This window comes from Ornithodoros turicata, chromosome 1 (genome assembly GCF_037126465.1).
Source record: "Ornithodoros turicata isolate Travis chromosome 1, ASM3712646v1, whole genome shotgun sequence".
Classification (NCBI taxonomy): Eukaryota; Metazoa; Arthropoda; class Arachnida; order Ixodida; family Argasidae; genus Ornithodoros; species Ornithodoros turicata.
The window spans coordinates 50,936,412-50,961,008 of record NC_088201.1 but is presented as its reverse complement, the minus strand read 5'-3'; the positions used below and the strand labels follow the sequence as shown (position 1 = coordinate 50,961,008).

The 24,597-nt window shown below is 44.9% G+C and overlaps 1 protein-coding gene and 1 long non-coding RNA gene across 3 annotated transcripts in view; both read left to right on the top strand.

The window, feature by feature from the left end:
• Positions 1-15,140, top strand: part of LOC135378244 (protein O-mannosyl-transferase Tmtc3-like) — a 171,210-nt gene extending 156,070 nt beyond the window's left edge. For both annotated transcript variants that reach the window (XM_064611212.1, XM_064611211.1), the window contains exons 16-21: positions 5,008-5,094; positions 7,848-7,921; positions 8,002-8,122; positions 10,130-10,231; positions 10,378-10,461; positions 12,892-15,140. In XM_064611212.1, coding sequence (XP_064467282.1) covers positions 5,008-5,094; positions 7,848-7,921; positions 8,002-8,122; positions 10,130-10,231; positions 10,378-10,461; positions 12,892-13,158 — 735 coding nt within the window. In that variant the 3' untranslated portion in view covers positions 13,159-15,140. The remainder of the gene's footprint in view (positions 1-5,007; positions 5,095-7,847; positions 7,922-8,001; positions 8,123-10,129; positions 10,232-10,377; positions 10,462-12,891) is intronic.
• Positions 15,141-17,347: 2,207 nt separating this feature from the next.
• On the top strand, positions 17,348-23,736 carry LOC135398923 (uncharacterized). Its single transcript, XR_010424148.1, has 3 exons — positions 17,348-17,506; positions 20,286-20,498; positions 23,519-23,736. It is a non-coding gene; the product is annotated as an uncharacterized LOC135398923 (long non-coding RNA).
• The last annotated feature ends 861 nt before the right edge of the window (positions 23,737-24,597 follow it).

Sequence of the window (24,597 nt, the reverse complement as noted above, 5' to 3'; positions counted from 1 at the left end):
GATAAGTAGGGTGAGTAGCCGAGTGAATGACCTGGGACAACTGATGACCATTCTGGAAGAAATCGGATACATACGCGTACGTGCTGCTGTGTTAGGGGACAAGCGTGGTCATTATACAGTTCTTGAAATAGAACGGTACAGAAAGCTGAAGGCACAGCAAAAAAAAAAAAAAAAAAAAAATCCCACAGATCTTGTTATAGAGATCCTATGTAGGGGCAAATTAACGATGGTTTAACTGGGTTTAAGTTTATTGTAGTATAAGTTTATTATAAGAGCAAGCGATTCAGACTGTTGCTTGTTCAAATCACGTTCGGGTCACCAAATGTAGAGAAACAGCATCTCCTCTACAATTCATTCAGTGGGTGATACAAGTCATTCACTGGTATTCGCCCACCAGGCACTTTCTTTTTGTAGTAAACGTGTTGAAGATTTTTTCTTCGCTAGCCAGACTATTTCCGAGCACCAAATACTACGCATTCCAATTATTCGATTTCTAATACAAGAGCCAGGAATCTTTTTATAATGTTATGACAAGTACAGTCTTATTCAGGTCGTCTGTCTCTTTGGCTTTTCCATTTCCAGCCTTCCGATTTTCGGCCTTTTAACTTTCGGCCTTATGATCTTTCGGCATTTTGCCTTTCGGCCTTCTGACAGTTCGGCTTTATGATTTTTTGTCCTTTAATAGGCTTCCCGCGTCGCCTCTAGCAGCCGAGTGTTGAACGTCGTGTCCACCCCTCCCCACACCTCCCCAGCAATCACGGCAACGTCGTGTGGCAAAGTAGTAAGAGAAGACTGCAAGTAGAATGCGGAAATTGCGAATGTGCATTTCAGTCATTACTAGTACAAAGCCTAGTCAAGTCTTAGCCTCACACGTCCACGTAACCTTGAAGCTGAACCTTGACCTTGAAACCTTCATGATTTCCCCGAACTACACAGCGACCGCCTGCAGGTAGCTGCGCATGCGCATACGCTTACTCCGAAATGGTCCATTGTGAATCCCTGTGTGGAGGAACAACCGTCTTTTCACGTGAACCAGTTACAAGGAAACGCTTACTCAGGGAGGGAATGGCCATACAGTCCTCTGGTCTTTGTGTTAGCCAGCCTCCAGTGATAATCCATCCAACATTGAAGACTCTGGTGGGGTCGCAGTAACCCCGTTCCACGTCGGTGTTTCCTTTTTTCACCTTCTAGTTATTCGTAGGTGCTCGTAACCTATTTTCTGTGTGTCTGTGGGAGGCTCATTTATGTTGCAACGTCTGGGTGTGAGTAAATCGTTTTTGCTCGTTAAAGCTTGTGTTGTGTTACGTTACGTCCTGTCGTTGTTGTACCCAAGCTCAGGCTTTCCTGTCGTGGTCAAACTACAGTAGTATGCAGCATTAACTGTTTCACCTTTCTGAAGATAGTCAATTATCAAAACGCTTTGCTTCTCCCAGAAACCCGTGGCTATGATCTTTCTCGCTGATCGTTGTCTTGAATTTCTTCGGCCTCGGATAACCCAATGCGCAGCCATTCCATGGACTGTTGTCACAGTCACTAGCGAGGCAATCGTGTTCTATCAACAAGTCGCTCAACAAAAGTGTCACTAGAACGCTCAAAATACTGCAGAATCTACTTGGAGGCAGCAGGCATCAATTCGGCATTGTTCCCCATCGGTATTCAAACATTTTGGCACCCACTTGGCTGAGATCTTGCTCATACCTAACTCTCCATGAATTACAAATCTAATGCGTTATCTGGATATGCCTAAGGTCTCCGCAATTGTTTCAGCCCAGATTCGCTGATCTGCCAAAATGAGGTCATATACACATTCAACAATTTCGGGTGTTGACGACGCTGGAGGTCTCCCTGATCTTCAGGCGTCTTCGGTGTTAAAATCATCTTCACAAGTTGGCTCACCACTTCTTCACCGTTGAGTACAATAGGCACTCGTCACCATGTGCTCATATATTTGCCAGGAAGTTTTCTTGTGCAGAAAGAGGCACTTCATGACAGCCTGAAGTCTTTGAAATCTGAAAATGAGTCGTGACAGCCTTTAAAAATTTCACGTTTGTAGTAGACACGGTTCTGTTGATAGCCCGAGCAAAACGCCGCGGGTTACGAACCCCTACAACGTCTCTTCTCCTCTTTCGTCTCGTGCGTTGTGTCCACGATGGAGTGTTGTGTTGTACCCGCTATAAAAACAGAGTAACGCAATACTGCTCCCCACCACTCCACAAAAAAGTAGCGCAATACTAGCGTCGTTACAAATTTGAAAAAGTAACGCGATACAGCTATCACAAGCAATTAAAAGTAACGTAAATACTATGCCGCTACTTTTCCGCTACCATACCCATCCCTAGGCAACACGTCGTTGGCATCTCGTTGCCGAATGTGTTCAAAGACGGTGCACTATTTATGCAGCATGAAATCTGTCGTTACTTACAGCTAAAATATATTATTTGACATTTAGCTTGCAATGATAGTGTTTTGTTCAAGATATCAGCGTATCCCAACTTCCAGACTGTTCTGTCTGCTTACTCCCGACGGATTGAGCAATTTTCGTTGTGGTCAAGTGGTGCAACTGCCATCATAAGCGAACTCTCATCGAGTCATCAATAACTAGCTACCGTGTGGTAAAAATATCAAATGAAAGGCATAATGTTTGCTCATGCTTTCGCCAGGAACAACGCCTCCAAGAGAATAGACAGCTTTCTGAGTGATGTTGGCCTACTGCACCAAAGCTTAGGTCTCACGGGAATTAGGAGTTATGTTGTTGCCTACCCCTGCTCAGGTTGTGCGACTAACTTTTTCAGTGGTAAGTCGCACACCCTGATGGGAGGAATCACGTACTACGTGACCTTCTGACGCCATCCGCTCAAACGTTGCCTGCTCGCGTACTTCTGACAATGGCCCAATAAGGCCGAACAGCTGTCCAGTACTGGCATGCCGACGTTTGAGCACTTACAAACATACGCTATACGTGCAGCCAAAGAGCTCCGGCTAATTTTTTTCATTACATTGTGTAAGCTAGGGTAATTCTCAGTGATGGCTACTAACTACTTCTACAGTAGTTTAACTATAACTACTAACTACTTCGCGATGGAGTAGTTCAACTACTTTTCAGTGGAGTAGTTAAAACTACTTCTTTTACTACTGCAATGTATTTTAACTACATCTATAACTACTTAACGTTGTCCATCAACACCAATCCCTAGTAATGTTCTTGGACACCTAAATATGAATCACAAGCAGTGATAATGATATTTAAAATATACTCTTGTGCCTACGTCGCTTAATTCACACACTGTCGTAAACTCCACTGCCTGTCTCTTGTATATTATGCGCTGACAAAAGAGCTTGCTGCTGAAATATTTTCTATGGAGTGAAAGCTTCCGCTATAAAGGTACGTACAACGTACGATGGACCATGTACGAGATTTACACTCAGGATCCTTCGTCACAGATCAATGCACCACGCACAAATATATAAACTAAATTGAAGAATTATTTCACAGCAAATGAGACTTCACTAGACAAGCATTAAAAGTGAAGATTTAGTACACATGCACGGCAGAATTACTCTGCACCTCCGTTCTGATCAAACAAGTAGCTCAAGGTAAAAGTCGGAAGCACAATCGTGCCGTAAAGCTTGCGGCAAAATCGGAAGTAGTTGGCGCCTGCAGTAACCTAACTACTGTAGTTCACTACTCGAAATAATAGTTTAACTAGTAGTTGCCACTACATTTCTGCAAGTAGTTGATAACTACTTTTTAACTACAATCAGGTAGTTTAGCTAGTAGTTTAACTACATGTAGTTAACTACTGGCCATCACTGGTAATTCTATCTTCTCAGAAATGCTTCACCTGTGGCAGAAACATCTTCAAGCAAAATCTGCGGTACGTTTGGAGTACGATGGCAATTGCAATATCTCGTTGCGTCTCCGATATATTTTCCTATTCTTGTTCAAGACGACACGACGAACAATAACGTTGCAAAACACAGTTTGAAATGGAATATCAACACTCGTACACTAGTCTTGCAACTGATTGTATGATGGAAACTAACATTGTAGCCCACATTATGTGGTTGTTACACATACCTGTTCGTATTTCGCAAAGGTTGTATAAAACGTTAGAAAATGCAGAGAATAAACACACATTATATTCCTAAATATTCGACCGCGATTAGATTATGAGAGTTAGTGAAAATGAGGAAGATAGTCATATCTTCCTCATTAACACATCTGCCTGATTAACAAGTAACTAAAAGGAATAACAAGAAAACGATTGCTTCGCCGTTTTCGCTTTTTGCTCCGTGTTCCACGTCTCCCATATTACGAAAAGTAGCGGTAACGGTAGCGGAGAAAGAGTCCGCCGCTACCCACATTTGCAGCGGAAATACTTTTCCCGTTACCAATTTAAGATCTAGCGAAATCGCTACTCCGGCTACTGAAAAAGGTAGCGAATACAGTAGCCGCGGTACTAGTACAGCGGCGCTATGTACAACACTGCCACGATGACGAGATCGCGTTCGTATACATACATGGAAGTGGGCCGGGGCGAGTACTTTTCAGGACGCCACGTCGCGTCGAGTAGCGGACAGGCCTTCTTGAACCCAGATGGTGTCGAACGAACATACGTTAGCACCAAACTGTCCGTGTCACGAAATTGCCAGTGTCCTAGAACGGTAGCGTACCCACTACCTTCTAATGAATAAGTGCACAGTTAGCACTGAACCGCCGAGTCCGATACAAAATGTGCCACCACCACAGCATCAGGCTTTATGATACGATCCTAAATCTCTTATTCATTTTTTAATTTTTTTTCGTCGCACAGGGTTGACGTCTTTCTAGTCAATAGGAGCTAGATAAATGTTTGCATGACTGTCTAAGCAAAGTTCATTATCGAAATGATGTCCATTAGGGAGTAACAGGGAGTTCATTTATCGCTTTGAACCTTCTGGTATGTTGGCGATAATATTCAATATTATTTATATATGTTTAAATTAAATTGCATTTTTACATTACAGCTAGGTGTCGTCTTGATGAACCAAGGCCGTAGTGAAGACGCCATTACTTTTTTTAACCGGGCCGTCGAGTTGGATCCCTATGACGAAGTACGTAGCCCTTTATGTAGTCAATTTTTTCACCACACAACATAAAACATAAGACAAACCAAATAAGACGTTGATCAAATAAGAGTCCACTGACAGACACACGGACATGAAAAAATATCTTCACTGATGCAAGACGAATGGCACAGGGAAATGGCACAGCGCATGCCAGACTTGTACGTATCTTGAGTACGTACTCAAAATACAGTATTTTAAATACTTTTTCCTGTATTTTGGTACTCTACTCAATACTTTTTTGCGACAAGTATTTTTAATTTATTTCAAATACTTTTTTCGGTATTTGCTACTCAGTACTCAAAATACTTTCCTTCCTCGTCAAGCCATATCCAGCACGCTTCCCGCCCTGCCGAGATTTTCAGCTCACTGGGATTCAACCCCCTTTTTCTTCGTTTTCTTTTTTTTTTCGGGAATTCGCGAATCTGTCGCGAATCTGTCATTTATCCTCTTGTACAATAGGCTGGTCCCAAGCCTGGCCTTGCTTCTCAATAGCCAGCTTCGTCAGAAAACCGTTCCTATTCATATTGCCAGGTGAATCACCAGGGGATTAGGTACAAGATAATCCCGGCATTTATTTCCTTGGTCATCAAAGTAATAAACACGTGCCAGACGTTGAAAGACCCGAACCGACATACACGAGGGATTACGAAGTTTTGTGTCAGAACATATCAACAAAGTTTACTTGGGTTCACCAAAGTTCATCAGACATTACTTGACACCAAGACGTTGCAAATGAAAGATATGCATGGCTGATGAAATTTTTTTCCTTTCATTTGTAAGGCCACGTTCAGAATACGCGTTTCACTTACTGCTAATACTAAAGTACTTTAAAGAGTATCTTAAATACTTCTTAGAGTATTTAGTACTCTACTCAAATTACTTTCAGTTTTGAGTATTTTGTACTCTATTTTAAATACTTTTTCCGTAGAGTATTTAGTATCTTATTTTAAATACTTTTGCGCAGTATTTTGTACAAGTCTGGCGCATGCAAGGTTGCAAGGTTGTCATGCAAGGTTCCAGTACGCAACATGCTATCCGGCAACCGCACAGGACATCGTCCATGGTGGCTTAGCTCTACGGAGTATTCAACGCCATTGGGTATATTGCCGAATCAGCAATACCCGACGCCTGGATAATTTTCAGTGATTCAAAATATGGTCTTAGTTCACTTATCACAGTTCAAAACACAAGGAGTCATGCAGTTACTGTACAGGGTCATCATGGCGTACAATATGGCTGTTGCAAAAGGGCACAGCGTGGTCTCCAGTGGGTTCCAGCACAAATCAGCATTGGTGGGAATGATGCAGCTGACCGTGAAGACCGCGGAACACTCCAAGCTCACCAGCGCACACCGACGAAAAATATTTCACGGCTACATTTTTAAAATATTACGGCTACACGGTCATGCACCGCCTAACAAAGATATGGACGAGCGAGGTGGTACCGACATCGCTGCTTTACAAAATACACCCTAATATTTCATACAGGTTGTAGTAATGACTCCCCTAACCCCACCGGGGTTCCCTGCCGGCCCGTCCGCAGCCCCCCCCCCCCTCCTAGAACACAGACAGCAACCAAGATATAGCAGTACAACTCTTTATTGCTTACAAAACAGACAAAAAGCACTCACATCATGTGCAGTCCAAGAAGGCCCATCAGGAGAGCTAACCGCCGCTTGTCGTAACATCCTCTGTTCTTCTACCTGTCGCGCACTGCCCTTATCGGCGCTTATGCACTTATCCCTTCCTTATCTCTTGATAAGCTCGTTGTGCCCCCACAAGGTTAACCATCACTCATGCCCGGACCATTGAAAGCTTCACAGAGTCCAAGTGGGTGTTCCATTCGAAAATACCTTTCTTTGTAAGATTGGTATTGCAAACTCACCAACGTACTCAACCTGAGACGTGACAGAAGATTTACAACACATTCTGACAGAACGCGAGACCCTGGAAGAGAATCGGTGGCAGACATTACGACGAGTGAAAGTGTTGGGTGACTGGCCTACTCTTCATCGACAGACACCAGAACGTTCACTCACATATTTTCTTAAGGTCGTGGAGAAGGACACCTCATTTTATGGTTATACTATAGCCATGTGCTCTTACACAATCGCTCTGAACTAGCCTAAGTGAGTTTTTCTCTACTATCGCCATCACCATCATTACCCTGAGCAAAAAACGTCCAGAATATTCTGCGTCAGCAACGGGCTTGAGACCGATTGTTATGCAGAAGTGATAGACATCCGCTTTTGTTTGGGACCGATCTTGATTTCAGGTACACAATGGCATCAGTAATACTGTGTCCCACAGTGTCCCACATACTCCTGCTGTCCAGCAACGTTTAGACAGCAGAGTATGTAACGTAGTTGCAAGACCTACAGTTCTCGTCGCTGCCACTGCACACCTGAGGCCCTCGTGTGCTACACAAAATAAACGAATGGACGTGGATGCTGCGATTTTGGTCCTGGAACACCCCAACCATATCCAAATACAGTTGTTGTTGCTGCTGCTCCTGCTGCGTACCCCAATTACTCCTGTCGTATTGAGCTTCATTCTTTCAGTTTGATCCTAACGTTGCTTGAGTGAACTCGAGCAGCTAGATGGTCCTTAAGACTGTCGAACCTGACATTTCATTTATTCGCCCTCTAGCTTAACAGAGTTACGACTATGATAAACGTAATAGATCAGGGTACTGACAGACAATTAAGGATGACCATACTTCCCGCTTTCTGCTTACAGCGAACACAGAGTAATTCCGTGCTCCTTTCGCATGAAACAAACGCCTCGCAGGGTACAAGAACAGACTACGACAGGTGATACTTTCATTGTTAATGACCCGTGTTCTGGGGAACAGCGTTCTGTACAGATAGTTCATAAAGCATTCTTCTCGTAGGTCACCGAGACGAAAGGATGAGGGCCAGCATCACGAGCGTACATACTTCCACATGGCCATGATGGCTCTTGAGAAGAAGGATGCGAAAGGTGCCGAGAGATGGTTTCGAAAAGCAATCATGGTGAGATCTTTACGAATGCACTGTATCGATATGTCACTAGGACGTGGGCGTTACGACCAGGTGCTTTGCAATCTTCAAATACTTTCTGCAAGACGTTCCGATCATGCATTATTCCTGTTTTCTCTTGACATACACTCAGTGGCGTAGCCGGGGGGCGGGGGGGGGGGGGAGTTTAAACACCCTGGATATCGCACCTTTGGTTGTGCATTTGGGAGACAGAAAACGAGGTGAAACTCCTCCTTCCTCATGTAAAGTCCCCATAGAACCCCTCCCGAAATATTTTTCTGACTGTGCCAGTGGGTACACTCAAGTCCTTTGAGTATTCAGCGGTATCCTCCACAAATGACATCAGCTTTCGATTGGCTCTAAGGAAGTTTCTAGGGTTTTGCAATCGCTATCTTTTGTCGTCTGTGTGGAGATGAACTTTGACACGCTTACAATCAAGTCATTCAGAAATCTAAAACGAAAGAGGACGTTAAGCCGATCCCATTTCGATGATTCGTTGATGTTGCATCAATAGATATCATGAATAGATGTGGTAAATACCCAATCAGCACAAAATATTGGACCCAGATTGGCTGGGCATTGGCGATACGGGTCCAATATGGGACCGGTTTTGCTAGGATTTCCCCCATATTGGCTCAAACTTGGCAATATAGGCCCCATATTGCCAACTTTGAACCAATATGGGAAATCCTGGCAATATGGCCCCATATTGCCCGTGTACACCCCATATTGACTAAAAATGCAGAAAATGGTACGTACCCGTGTTGGTATACTTGTAGCAAATGCCCAAGCAGCACGACAAGATTGGACGTTGAAGCGTGGGAAATGCCCAATTCAATACGTCGTTACATCCAACAATTGCTGCAGATTTCATTGCAGAACATTGTTCGAAGCAGTCAACATACGTGGCAATCCCGCTGTAACATGCACTGCAACTCAACAACTCAGCTTTCCACTTGCTGCAAACAGCCGCCATTTTGCTTCGCATTGCCAATGTCAATCCGTCGAACCGACTGAGAGCGTGGTTGTTTGAGCGAAATTCACGCGTCCTACAACTAATGCGCATGCGCGACACTCGGATCGGACGTTTCATTCGGGCTAAAATGTCGCTGGTTCCTCTAATGACAACGGGATTGCGGCAGGTGAAGTGAAAAACACAATGTTTGATAGGAAGGGATGTCTCTTCTGTAAGGTGCTCTCTAAGGTGCTCTCTAGGTGCTTTCAAGTTACTGCAGGCGCTGTGAGTTGCTGAGGCGTATCTCCGTCACCGTCGTGAAAGTGTTTCGCTCCTTTGTACTCCAGGAGCGGGTTGGAAATTTTTGTTTCAAACACTATTGCGATCCCAATGAAGGGGTGTTTTGCATCCCGTGGGACCTGCCTGCCTAGCACTAGTTGATCCTGCTCTTCGTTTTTAAGGCGAGGGCAGTACTATTTTTGAAATGTGATTTGGGCAAGCTTTCGCTTGTCCCATCCTACAGTTGGCAATACGACTGCCTGCCTAGCACTAGTTGATCCTGCTCTTCGTTTGTAGGGCGAGGGCAGTACTATTTTTCAAATGTGATGTGGGCAAGCTTTCGCCTGTCCTATCCAACAGTTGGAAATACGACTGCCTCGGTCCTTCAGCAAGACAGGCGTAGCACCTGTTCTTCGTTTTTAGGGCGATGCAGTGTTGTTTTTGTAACGCTATGCAACGTGGATCAATAAGACCTGCAGAAATGAAGAAGCAAAAAGAAGAGAAAAGTAATATCAATGGTGGATATTCTACCGGATAATGCTTTTTATTACACGGACTCCCCGTTTGCGTTATCACGGAAATATTGGCGCAATATGAAGCCTGGTTGCACTCCCCATAGTGGTCCCATATTGCAGCCCATATTGTACCAATATTGGTAATCCTGGCAGCCCATATGGGTCCAATATTGGCGTACTGCTTGGGGCAACTCCTGGAATAATCCCTCCCTCGAAATAATTCCTGAGTATCTTTGAAACGTTCATCAACAGGTTCAACCAGACTTGCGTAGCGCTCTCTTCAACTTGGCTTTGCTGCTGTCAGAGCAGCAGAGACCCACGGAAGCCTTGATGTTCCTCACGGAGCTTCTGAAGGTAATGCCCTGATTTACAACATAGGGTGCAGTTATTGGCACCGCTAGTGATTAGTAAGTAGTGAAATAATGACTGTTATTACTGGAAGACAAATCTCCTGCACATGTAAAAACTGAAAATTCACGTTGTGTTATTCCTCGTCGCAGTATCATCCGAATCACATAGAAGGCCTGGTACTCCTCGGCGACATCAACGTGAACTTTCTCAAGGACCTCGAAGCTGCTGAACTGGTAAGCTCATGGCCTGATCACGCGTGGATGTACCCAAGCATCATAGCACGATGGACCCATTATCGGTATGGATTCGGTATTCGGGTTTTTCATGACCTGTAGGTGGCGCATCTAAACTCCAACATGGCGGACGTATCCAAGTTGTCGCTTAGTTTCGATTTTGAGATTTCTGAACTGCAATGTCAATTCTCGATGCGTTGAAGGCGAACGAGTATTAAACGCTGTTCATATACTTCTGGCAGACGTAACCGGGTTGTCCAAAGAGAAGGCTATAGTTGCCGCGTATTATTTGCGAAGTTCCGGCGTGTTTGATCAACCACATTTCGTGAAGGTGAATTTCACGTTTACCGGTTGCGAGGCCGAAATAGCAAGCGGCGAGTGCTGTGCGCTGCAGGAATGTGAGAGACATGCAAGTACACGACATCTGTGCTGTAGTTCTTTTACAGCTAACATCTTCTAAGTGTGTAGTGCGTGTACGAATGTAGTTTACAAGTTACACGGTAATGTTGCGACTTCCGTGTGTCACTGGTGCGCATGTTTTTGGGAAACCTTAACGAAACGTCGCATTCTTCCTGCATTCTTTCCCAGGTGGTTTGACGAGCAGATTCAAATGCAGAGTTACAAAACTGACTTGGTATCATAGCTCGGCGCAATCATGATCGCAATGCCTTATCAAAGCCTGATGATCGCGATCATGAGTGCGATCACGAAGCACTGGCAAGGCTGCCGCGATCATGATCGCGCCGAGCTATGCTTGGTATACGTTTTCATGCTATCTCTTGCGCTTTCTTCCACATAATGGCTATTCAAGTTTGAAATAAACTTGTTCTGTTTTGTGTAGACAAGTTTTTGCTTCCCTTCCTGACGTGAGTTGCACAGAAGTGTGCTTCAGAAGAAAAAAAAGAAAGAAAGAACGTTCATCAGATATGTAGGCAGTACCGCTCCCAGAGCTCTGCCAGACACACACAAGCATTGCTGATGTAACAGGTTTGCTGATTTCGAGTCGCTCAATCCATTTCTTCCGAGGATGCGTCGAAGTAGGCGGCATTCTATGTGTGGAAAGAAGAAAACGTGGAAAGACAAACTGGCTATCCCCTCGGCGCGCAGAGTCACATTGTGACACAGAACAAAACTAGTTTGGTTTAGTTCGCTGGTCGATGTCTGTAATGTTTACTTCATCTATGATTTCAACAGCAAAATACGGGTGCAGCTCAGCGATTCATGCGAAAAGCAGCAACTTCTCCGCAAGTGTACGCGGGGTCGGCCGAGTCTACCTGGTTTGGCTAGTCCCGAGTTTCACCGCTGTGCGGCGTCGATTTGGCGAAAAAGGCGAATACCTATAAGCTCGAGAAGTCGTACGTTTCGCAGTATCGGACGTAAATAGGACCGATGTCGGTCGAAAGGCTCTGTTCTGAAGTATTGTCAGAAAATGACTCCAGCACCTTCGCCGATGCACTGGCGTAGTTCGTTGCGAGAAGACAGCAGGGTTTATTCGGGGGCGCTCTTCAAGTGACACTTTTGCAGCTTAGTGACCTGACTGAGCCCGCAACCTTTCATCCTAGTTGTATTCCTGCTTCAGTAACGTTTTCCAATAAGATTTACGAATGACAAATGATCCTGATTGGAGCATTTCGCATACCACAGGGGGGATTCGTGTACACTGGTGTGATATAAAACTCAAGCACATCGGCAACTGAGCGAAAACATGTTGGAAATTTACCTATTTCTCCCCATCTTTTCCAATTGGCAGGGGGAAAGCCGGTCTGACATCACAGGACAGTGCCAGTACCGGGGGTGCTCTTATTCTATCGCTAAGGTTGTCTGCAGCGTGGACATAACTGTGAAATGTACCGTAATATGTGTAGTGCTATATTGTGGAGTCACTTTACCATATATTGCCATTCTTTTTTTTTTTTTTTTTTGCAACACTTACCGTCATAGAAATGTACGCATTTGAAATTTCAAGTGTGCTAGCCAGTACGGACGTTTCAAGTTGCAGCCGGCACTTTCTCACACTATTTCTGCATCCTAAAACTTAAACGTTGCCTGTGTGAATTGTTTCAGCAACTTCAACTAGAAACATGCGCGTCGTTCTACCGCATGATAGTTTAGTGGGGCAAAGGATAACGTGCTCGTCCCTGACGCTGCATGTAACTAGGACAGCAGTTCAACCCTACGCTTCTGCACCTGCAACTTCTGCCAGTATACAACCGATGTATAATTTCCATTGTGTTCGGGGAATGCGTCGTTAATGTTTTTTGTGCTTTATACTGGTCAGTGCTACGCATTTTGCTTTGCTTTGTAGCCTGATCCAGATTACAGTAGTGTTTAAAAACCAGACTTGAAGAGTGATGATACCAAACATCTTTCTGCATGAAAGGCCGTTAATGGTGCACCTCTACTCTATCAAGCAATCTTCTTCCATTACAGTGCTACCGAAGAATACTTATGTTGGACCCGCGGCATGTGCAAGGCTCACACAACCTTTGCGTTATCTACGTAGAACGTGGAGAGCTGTTGCGAGCAGAAACGTGCTTCCGTCATGCTACTACTTTGGACCCCAATGCTGAATACATTCGTCGACACCTCGAGGTTACTCAGAGCCTTCTTCGCAACCAGTCAGAAGAATCTGCAGCTATTTATGCTAACGTCCCATCAACATTGAAAGACATCACTTCATCATCTACTGTTCGATAATACTTGCTTATATTGACCAGATGCACGGTGCATCCATCGTCAAGCGTGTCTGGCTTGACTTGACTCCTGCATGTGTTTCCGCGCTGGAACGGACGCTATATTCTTGTCACCTTATGCAGGCTAATGTAGAATACGTAACTGCCACTGAATAATCGGTGTCCCCTACCCCTTCACGTGACATTGTTGAATGCTGTTTAACCGAAGTTCAATGCTCGAGGTGAAATCACCACAGGACTATGGAGCAAGAACTCTATAACCACATAGTAGGTGTTTGCACCGCCATGATCAACCTGATGCTTGAGGACTTGCTGATCACCAGCTCTTACCAGCAAAAGGGATACATGGATACATGGTTTTCATGCGCTTTGGTGTGCATTTCAACAAAGACTCAGTCGATGGGCAGCGTTCTGCCATATCCTATAGCGTTATGCTGTGTTGAGGTGCTGTGAACTACATCTGAGGCCAGGTTTCCGAATGCAGAGTTCCGCATGATGCTGCATATTCAGACAAGGCAACGGCCTACGGAGACATCGTGATAAATGTTGTTTGTGGCTGCCCGTAGTTCATTAGGCAGGCAGTGCGTATGGAATTGAGCCTTGATCACATAAAATGATGGAATTGTTACATAACTACGTCCGTGCATATACTGTCACATACTAGGAGGCACTGAAGTACATTGCAAACGAGATCAAGTACATACATATAAATATTTTACATTTATAAACTGTAAATATTTTGTGTACAGTGAACAATTATACATTTTCAAATTGTAAACGTGCATGTTGACTGTGGGAAGCGGGTGCAAGTAGCCGGTGCGCGTGCCGACGACATGGTGCACCTTATACGTGCCCATGCTGTTGTATATTTAGAACGAGAGTATTGTTATATTTAATTGCTATAACAAGGCTGCTAAGCTTGTGGATATCGACTGCACAGCTGTCTAACAAAGAAATGATAGTTAAGCACAAAATAACTAGAGCTTGATATACATCACACTGAGTAGCTTGTTATCTCGGGAAAGCGTGTTGCCAGTGATACGAAACGCTTATATGCAGTTGTGCCTGGTTAATACGGGTCCTCCTGATGGGCTTTTTTTCTTCTTTGTTTCGTCCCGGACACATTACCGTCGTAGTTTTGTTTGGATAAGGTCAGATAAAGCTTTTCGCTTTCGCACAAGAAGAATATACATGCAGGCGATACGCATTTATGTACGGGGTAATGGGCCTGGTTGCGTGGTATTCTTGGGTGAGGATGCGTGGAAATGTAATACCACTGTCACACGACCATTCCAGTGATAATTGAAATTAATGACCATTGAACATCTCGAAATACCAATTCAATCGTTTTGTATCACCGTGCGTGATGTCGAGAGTAAAAAAGTAAAAAAAACCAGAAAAGTAATCGTAATAACCACTATCATGAAGTCCCATTACTTTTCATTAAATGTATTGCAGCTTTCTTTTGCGCTTTTGTTCAGTGCCTAGCAGATCACTGTGGTCGAGGCTGCCAGCGGCACCTTTTGTGGACCTCTAACTGGCTCAGTGGCGTTTCACGAACCTCCAATTACTCGAGGAGCATCCGAGACAATGGTAATTGAAATATGTCCGTGTACAACTGTCAATCCTCATTCTGTTCAATTGTCATTCACTTCAATGACCGTTGAAATGCCCGTGTGACGCTGGTGTAGCTCTTCCAGGATGACATGATATAGCATGTAGAAGGAGGGTGAGGTAAATGCGTTCTTCGACAGAAAGGCTTACGACCACCTTTTATGCAGAATTTGCGTCTCTGATTGTTTAGCTCGTCGGCAGACAGGTGAAGTAACATACCGGACAAAACGAATACTTGTGATAGTCACGCTTGGTTCGGAAAATCAGATACGGCTCGTGGCTGGTGCCTTCTTGTTATTAGTAAGAACAAGGCGATGAGCAGTGGATGATAAGTATAGCAGATAGGCCTTCGGGTTCTAGACGCTTTCATTAAAAAAAAAAAAAATTTTTTTTCTTGTTCAAGCGACGTTTAGTTATGATGGAAGTCTCGTACTGCGGAAGATTTTTGCTTCTCCATATTAACGATACACAACTGTAAGTGTCGTTTCATGCATGTGCTATCGCCGAGGAATATAAAGGTTACTTGTCAATGTACGTGGCATCTGACTAAATGTGTTGACAGGTTGAAGAAAACCAAGACCTGAGCGAGACCACTTTGTGTCTCGGATAGTTTCACAGCAGGATTATATTCAACTCTCTACTGCAGCGACTAGAAGCAGTGAAGAAAGAGAAAGCATACAGGGAACTGTACATAAGACGAAGTGCCAAACCTTATCTGTGGCTTAACGGTGTGTTCAAGCGCTCTCCAATGCCCTAGCACGCTTAGCAAACTGCGTTTCTTACAAATCAGTGTCAAAATCTTCAGTCCGTACTTCAAGTCTCTATCCGTCAGTTATTCACTTTGCCTGAAGTATTGCGTAATCATCCATCGCGTATTTGAAAGACAGAGAACACGCGATCGTTACACGCTTGTTCTGGAGTACTTGCTGCTCTGGTTGCTGCATGTAAAGTACGTTTACATAAGATACAATATTTACTGGGACCATTTGCAAATGTATATTCTGCGAATATAGTCGATTTGCTTAGATGCGTTTCGTTTCTTCCTCTTCGTGTCATCATATGTGTGTTGTTTTTACATGCTATAAACACGCATTTGCACGTCCAGTGTTGCTGTAACGAGAATGACCATTAATAAGCTTTAACTAATGTAAAGACGTCTGGCTTCGAGTGATATAATGTAACCTTGCACACGTGAATTGTGATCAAGCTTAACAGTATTACACATTGAACGGCATAACACACAACGCTCTTGTTTCAATACCAGTATGTAATCTTCACGCGATGAGTGCTGCTTATCTAATTGTGGTCATATTTGAAGTGTGTAAAGTATGTACCAAAATCGCATATTTATACATAACATTTTGTCTCTACCCCATTTAACGCGACAATAAAGAACATATGAAAGAAGTTATCAACAAAGGTGTCGTTCTCTCTTTCTGAGTACTGACCTCACCTGCTACTGTTGAAGCTGCTGCGCTTTTGGCGTTTCAGGGTAGTTTTGACTGTAGTGACAGCAATCAGTTTTCGTACAACGTTTTCTACTAGCTCTCTAAGTTTCCGCTGATATGTTGCTCCAATTTCAAACTTGCGCCTAATTTCAAACAACGGCAATTCCCACCACTTAGCTGTCCTCTGCCATAGCGTCGAGATACTCGTCACAGTACCAGGACCGTTTGTTATGCGCTACTATATCTCTTCCTATTCTGCAGTTTCACAAAATTGTACTGTATAATTATACACTACCTGACTAAAGAACCTGACTAGATATAAGTGATTGTAACTGATTTTTCGAAGGTGGTAGCTCTGGGGCATAGGCCCCTTCATCCCCCCCCCCCATCCCATTAAGTCCGGCACTAGCACTGATGTTGCCACGGTCCTTGGGGGAGCCCCTGTGGAAGTAAACAGGTGACTGCGACAACAAGGTGTCCTATATGCTTTCAGAATGTGCTTGGCTTCCGTTTCCGTAAGCTCATCATTCCTACGCTCTAAGAAAAAAAGTTAGAATTTCCTACCCAAGCTGGTATAGAACGACAGTACTTCTCACCATTTCGGGGCAATCCACGCGCGCATTCTCCTCCGTGGGTATAAGCGGCGGCGTCCCTTTCCCTTGTTCCTCTCTCACGTTTGATCTAAGAAAAAAACGGTAGAATTTCCTACCCAAGCTGGTAGAACGACAGTTTCTACTCTGTAGTTTGTTTCTACTCTGCAGTTATACTCGAAAGGTAAACTTGGTTTGAGTAGAAATGTGGTTGCAATACGTCTCTACCGAAATGGGTAGAAAATTCTACCTTTTTTTTTCTTAGAGTGTATGGCACATAAATGCGTCAGATATTCCTCAAAACGACAGTAAGAGTCGAAATTAGGTTCCCTGCAAAATGTCCAGGCTTTTATGTTGAACTTCGCCACTCCAATTCATTGCGATAAGCAGCGCTTCGCAATAACGGAATCCTATTCAGCACTATGCACGCTTTATCACCCATGGTCATTGGCTAATTGTATTGTGTAGGAAACACAATGGGTATGGCGCACCACACTTGTGTTATCAGATCTCCAATGCTCACACAGAACGAATGAACAATAGAAAATCTGGGGTATAAGTAGTTGGTCGCATAAAACTGTCACTATTATAGCGAGAGTACTAAGAGGATCCGAAAGCGATTTATTTGTTCCAGTACCTGGCTACCAGAGCATGAATATGCTTTGGATACTGGTCATCTGCGCTCTCAGTCCAGCTGCTGGTAAGTAGCCACCTATGTTCTGTCCTGTACTAGTACTATTCGTGGCTAAAAAGGAAAACAAAAATTTTAAATGGGAGAACGTGCACTTCGTAGTCAACATCAGGGCGGCGGTGATTCATCAGTGAGTGTCCCATAGGCTATCACATGATCGGAGACTGGCGTTACAGCTGCGCACGTTGCCCCCAGAGCGTTAGTCGTGTCTTTCAGCACTACAGCCAACACCACCACAGATGAGCACGTGAAACAGATAAAAGTGAACTGAAATAATTTCGATGCCTCATGTTGTATCCAATATGTGAACTGTTGGATGCTCCGTCCGCTGGCGTTGCTTGACCAGGGAGCTCATTGTGTGGTGGAGTGATGTAGGGGGAAGGTGCGGTCAGCCTGGCCTGGGAGCTCACTCTGTGTGCACTTCAGTTTTAGTCACGTCTGTGTGCTTGAACGAGCATAGTGGGACCATGCTCGGACCATGCTCGCTCCCTATTCTGTGCATAATGAAATCTAGAAATGTAACGTGGTGTCAGTAGCGAGTGGTTCGACCTTCGCTCCATAAGGATGCTGCCACTGCCGTTTGAGGGCACTTCAAATCCCTCAAGATGAGCACACCAGCCGCACCACACTCCTATCAACTAAAGGCGCCTGAGCAGTTCAGCTTCCTGCCGGAATAATGACCACAAGGCATGGCGGCGTCGATGGGAGCGCTTTCGTGACGCGTCTGATCTCAAGACCAAGCTCGAAAAGAAACAGGTAAATGCTCTGGTGTACCCCATGGGAGATAAGCCAGTGGACGATGTCGCACCAACTCTCCCACGCTTGCGCCTCAGCATGATGCGCTACGACTTCGCGATGCAACATGTGCCAGGCAAAGATGATGTTGTCCCGATAGCCACTTGCTGAGCACGGAAGCACACGCCTGGCAGAGTTTGAACAAGCACTTATTTGTCACGGACGTGCATGTCCCAGACGTAACTCATCAGAGTGTACTGTTGGAGACACGGTTAGCTAAAATCGCCTGTCAGTACCTCGCCGTCCCATATATGTTACCTCTGTTGCGCTTGAAAGTGTTATGCCCATATTGTCTTTGAAGGTGGACCATGTGCTGCACGTGTTTATTACTTGAAAGAACTAGTCTTACAACATCTGGAGATTTGAGATGAGATAAACCACGGAGTGCTGATTTTAGACAGCTGTGTCCCCTACAGTACATGCGCAAAGCTAGGGTACTGCCAGTAAAACTTTGCTCAAACCAGCTGGTCAAATAAGAAGTCAAATCTGTGTCAATGGTGACTGCCATACTGGCAGTTCAGGAACGAATTTACGTTACATGATGGAAATTTCGCGAGAGGGCAGAGATTCGTCATACCTGTTTCATTGAGACCTCTAGTGCTCAGCTCTCTCCACGATGAACACGAGGTTCAAGTGTAAAAACCGAGCCCGGGATTCCAGTTGGTGGCCAGTGATATCTAGAGAAACCATTGATACTGTGGGGAAATGCGTCAGTTGCATGAAATAGGGCCGCCACAGACCGGGTCACCATACGGTACAGTGCTAGGTTTCTAGTGCTGGCACTGACCAAGCAACATTGGAGAGAACCTTGAGTCGCTTTCCAGTTGTCTCAGCCTTCCTCCTCCAGTATACAGACATCAGTAGTGTACCCATATCCATCTCCATAGTTTTTCTCCTACCATCATCATCAGTCTGGACCAACTTCCCGTTTTCGAAGACTTTTGAAGGCACCGACTCGTTGTGGGTGATGGGAGACGTCGGATGCTCAGTCTGTTGGCGCTGCTTGAGAGCTGACGCTAACCTGCGGGAGCTCACTGTGCGCGCGCTCGTGTTTTCAGTTATGTCAGTATGCTTAAGCAAGCATGGAGGGACATTGCTCGTTCCCTTTTGTAACCTCTTCTGCGCAGAATTAAATCTGGAAATGTTTCCGCGATGACAAGACGACATCAAAATTTGTATGAATGCCTGGCAGGGAGACTGCGCCCTATCGATATTCCAGCCCAAATCCTTCTGGCCCATGGACTGATGCAGAATGTTGTACAGGAGCGTGACAGTCCCCAAACCATTTTTTTTTTCTTCTCTAATCGGTATACCCTACTTTCCACCTCATATGTCACTGTCTAAACAATCAGGAGTTCATCTATTGCATTCAGGATGCATTTCAGGGTTTTGGTGTTATTTGAACCTACTCTGAAAAGCCTTCAAATGACCTCTCGTTGTTGCCTTCTCGAAAAATGTCAGGTTTTGCCGAGCACGTCACATGTGTAAAACGTTTTAAAATAATTGCAACACCCTAAACAGCGAACACAGATAATCTTTGCAAAATTTTACGACCTGCATTTCGTTATACCTCTGTCATTTTAGCTTAGTAGTCGTATCATAAATAAAAATATACGGTGTTCTTTTTCATTTTCAGTACCGTACTGTTTGGTCTCTCGATTCTTGGTGTATATCTCGTTTCGAATGTCAGTTTTTACAGTTATTTGTCTTTGTTTATATCTCCCACATACACATGACAGAGTGAAGCAGAGAAACCGAAAGTGTAATGCAGATTGAAGCTAAATTTTCAGGTCTGTGTAAGGCAGATTGAAGGCAATGTTCAGGCAGATAGAAAACTGAATTGTTTTTCGCGAATGTGGTAAAGGTAAGGCTACAATACAAACAAACGCACGAGGGCAGAATGGGAGCATGTGCAAATATCGCTTCGCTATTTTTATGTGGGAGGGCTTTGGGTTGTTGATAGAGCGATTTTCACTGTTACCTTCCTCCACAGCTGAAACAACCGACATCTGCGCACTCCCTCTTGAACAAGGGATTTGTGCTGGGGGTCCACAGCGATGGTACTTCGACATGAAGTTAGGCATCTGTCGACAATTCCATTACAGGGGTTGTGGGGGCAATGCCAACAACTTTGCAACGAACAAAGCGTGCGAGGAGGCCTGTGGAGGGAATAGGCCACCACCGACACCGAAGCCTCAACCACAAGGTAGCGTGGCCCAGAAATTTGAGCACAGTTGTCATACGAAACAAAAAAAAGTGTGGCGTGTGAAGAGTAGTGCGCCACCCGCGAATCCCTTCTGGTACAGAACGTCACCTAGAAAACGCAGTGTGACAAAATTATGGGAGTCCCATAAAGACGCGCATTGCGTCACTACACTTCGGCCGACTGGGAACAGGTCCGTACTTAGAAACCTTGAGGAAACCTCAGAAAAATAGGCGAAAAGGGACGAGCACGACAAGAATATCAGAAATAGCCCAGGTTTAGTGTACGAACTCAAAAATATATGTTCACGGGGAAATATGTCGGGAGAGGAAGTTTTTAACTGCGCACTGTAGGACCTACGCCGCTCACAGAAGCGCAGATGTCCCTCAATAGCCTTCTGGGTCATCGGGCTCTCTTCATATTGCCACATATCATCTTTGAAGTGACCACACAGAGCAGTAACAACGGACGGCGAGGCGTCGAACGACGGGCTGAGATCCACGACACGCCGCGCTGATTAGCGAGCGATGCTTCCAGAAGCATCTGTTCCTTCGCTCGCATCACTCTCATGAAGGGATCGACGACCTTGGAGAAGCTTCTTTCTTCACCGACGCGCGCTTTCTACAACGTTCGCCGCCAGCGGAGGCTACAGAGTCCAAGGAGTCATGACTCCATCCAATATACTGCCAAGCGCACTACGGGTGCGCGTGACTCGAGTCAAACTCCGTCACTCCATCTCAGAAACGGAGTGATGGAGCAAAAAGGACCGAGACGGAAGTGTAGTGTCGTAGTTCCACCACTTCACAGATATGCTCTGGCGGTTATGGCGTTTGGACGCGTGGACAGCGTAAATCGTAGTGTGGATGCCTGCCCTGAGCTGCAGAAGGACACCTCCACCTCGAATGGCCTGCACAAATTGGCAACGATGAACGATGCATCGACTTAGGCTTTTGCAAAATCAATTTATTAAATGCGCCCGCTTTAAAAAATCGTACGCCTGCAGTGTCTGTTGTCTGCCAAGCCAAGTACATAGAAACGGAAATAGGTGTGAGCGGAAGCCGATAGAGGGTGGCTGGCAAGCAGGCGAGGATTCAGAGCGTTAAGCAGAGGCTGTTTGTGGGGTTAGAGAGAGCCACTCCCTTTGGAGTGCAAGAGTCGCTACTGAACGCACCATATATACACAAAAACGCGATCCAAGGAATGGGCGCCGCCATTAGTGCTGACACTCCGTGGTAGTTACAGGAACTGTGCACGTGTGGACTGCCGCTTGCAGAGTTCCTTCACTTTCCCGTGTGTGTTTTCTTCATTTTCGTGCCCGTTCGTGTTCATTCCGTGCCCGTTCATGTTCTCCGGCTCGGGAACCGGTGTAGAACAGGTATCGCATCGGCCAGCACTCCTCACGTGACCAACTGTGCATATCGCACGCGGAAGCAAGCAATCTTCTTTTTCTTTGATCTTTCGAACGTTGATACGCAAATCAGATGTTTAGCGGATGATGTTGAAGTAATCGTCAGTCATACTCATTAAAGACGGCGGCCACCAGTATTCATCCCAATGGAAAGAGCGATTTTGGCAGTCCACCCCTGTTGTGTCGTCGCTAGGAACGAGGCTAAGAGGCGCACGGAGACTAGTGGTTTGAGAGTAGCGCGACAAAGTCTATAGACTACATTCTTTCGACAAGGAAGAAGGGTGGCTTGGCTTTCATCACCAATGGGGGTAACCGTTGTAGTGAAAAATCATTTGCAACAACTAATGCATGTTAAGCTTGCTAGTGATCGTTTCGGATAGTGTGAAAGTGAATGAAACAAGAAAACTGGGCTTTGTAGCGTTCATAAATTTTCCTATAACAAAGAACTGCAACGCGAATGGGCTTGTGGTCAGAACTACACTTATCACAGAACTACTGGTCCAATCTCCGGAGCGCCTAGTCGTATCAAAGTAATAATAAAAACCTTCGTTTCACGGAGTTAGTTTGAAGCAAATCCGGGTGTAATAGCATGTTAGTGGATCCTTCATGAGTCAAACGTCAAGTCAACGACACGCATATCATTGAGCTTGCAGGATTCACACGCGTAGAGGATGCGTACGTAGAAGTAAGGAGTTCTGAAGTGTCCTTGACATCGCGGGTTTACACATTTTTGTCCAGTAACTCGACTACCAATTGGCGATTCTAGAAATCAGAAAGAGTAATCTGAGGGTGAGTAGTAGTCGTTGTCCGCTCAGCGCCTTATCGATGTATATGCAGCTATATGAAAAGTGTCGTGTCGTACCATCGTTTATACTGTCTACAGGGTGTTTCAGTTAAATCCCCGGGCGAAATAATTCGTGAACGGGTGTACTCGAAGTACTTTATTTTTTACAAGTATCTGTCCGACACCACTTACAAGCTGCGCACCGTTTGAATAAGTGGGAGGCGCTCATTATTTGAATGAAACTTCAAATGAGTTTCGTGACAAACATAACTTCTAAAGCAGGGCGCCGTCCTTCTACCCCTTTTGAGACCCTCAGTGGGCACCTTTTAGAGAAAAATCTGCCACCGAAGCCGGTCGTTTATTGCAGTAATTAATTGGTTTCCGTTTACATATTTTGGTCGCGGCTGGTCGCGGTGAAGCGCCATAAGGATGCTCTTTCACTCCCTTATCCACCAATAAATTACATCCTATTGCGCTTTGCCACGACCAGCCGCGACAAAAATATGTAAACCGAAACCAATTAATTCCCCACGTCATACTGTTCCAGGTATGCCTTGTGGTCGTGCATCCATGCACACTTATACGTTTTAGACTTGCTTCGCGGCGCAACACGAAATTTACAAAAAAAATATACGTTTTAGAATCATTTTAGAACATTTTCTTTGTTATCATCTTGAGTTGTCCACATTCGGGACTTGTTAATACATAACTCGTTATTTAGTCTGTTGAACTGTTCCCTTGATTTCCATGAGTCTGATTCACCTCTTGCAAATGCAACACTGATACCTTGCAAACATTGATGAACATGTATGCGTTGCATGGTATTTGCAGTGGTGACCTCTGGGAACATCATGTGCACGCTTCCGCTCGATCGTGGACCATGCGCCGGAGGTCCACAGAGGTGGTATTTTGATACGAAACGAGGATCCTGTCGAGAGTTCGCCTACAGCGGATGCGGTGGCAATGCTAACAACTTCATTAGTCTCAATGCATGTCAGAAAACATGCTTGTAACTTGTTCAAGAACTCGATTAAATGAATACCACACTGGCCGATTTTCCTGAATTTCTCTTTGTATGTGCTGTGCCTAACGATTCGTTTGTAAGCGTTCCCACTAGACAGTTGTAACCTTCAATGTGATCTGGGTTCGCCATTTCACACGTAAATACAAAAGAGCAAGCATGCACTAGTAAGGTGGCGGCTCTCCTCGTCCGAAACACGCAAAAAACTTCTCCCTTATGCAGGATGATGGTTACCGTCTCCTGGTGCGCAAATGACTATTTTGCAGGACTTTCTTCCCACTCAAAAACGTATACAGTTGACCGGTTCGACGTCGTGCAATGATTCAACCTTTCGCGTGTACGTCGTGAACTCTGGTGCAAGCTACGTACAGCTCCGGTCAACCTTATTAATAACACAGGTAAAAATTCCGTCGCATTTCCGAACGCGATAACAGCCACCCCAGGGGCACTGGGGGAATGTTGAGTGAGCAAAATCCTTGCGTTAAACTAACACAATAATTTTGTTCGATTAAGATTTCCTCATGGCCCTAAAGGTTGGTGTAATCACGCTCGGGAACGAGACCATATTTTTTCCAGTGTTATTATGAAGGTTGACCTGAGCTGTACCTCTCTGCTCGTGGCTTTGTTTATAACACTGAAGGAAGCTGGAAGCTGGATTTGCAAAATTGCTATACATCTGCAGAAGCAGAAACCACCTAACTTATATTGCTTTGCTGCTTTCGAATTTGTTCACACCGATGTAACATTCGTACCGAACGAGACCGATTAGAACCTGTCTACTAGACTTGACGAAGCTGCCGGGAAACTGGAATTCATTCATTCGAGAGTTTATTTTTGTTGGACGCCTCTACTAAAACAGCAAGTGCCTAAAGGTAGTGCTCCCATTTCT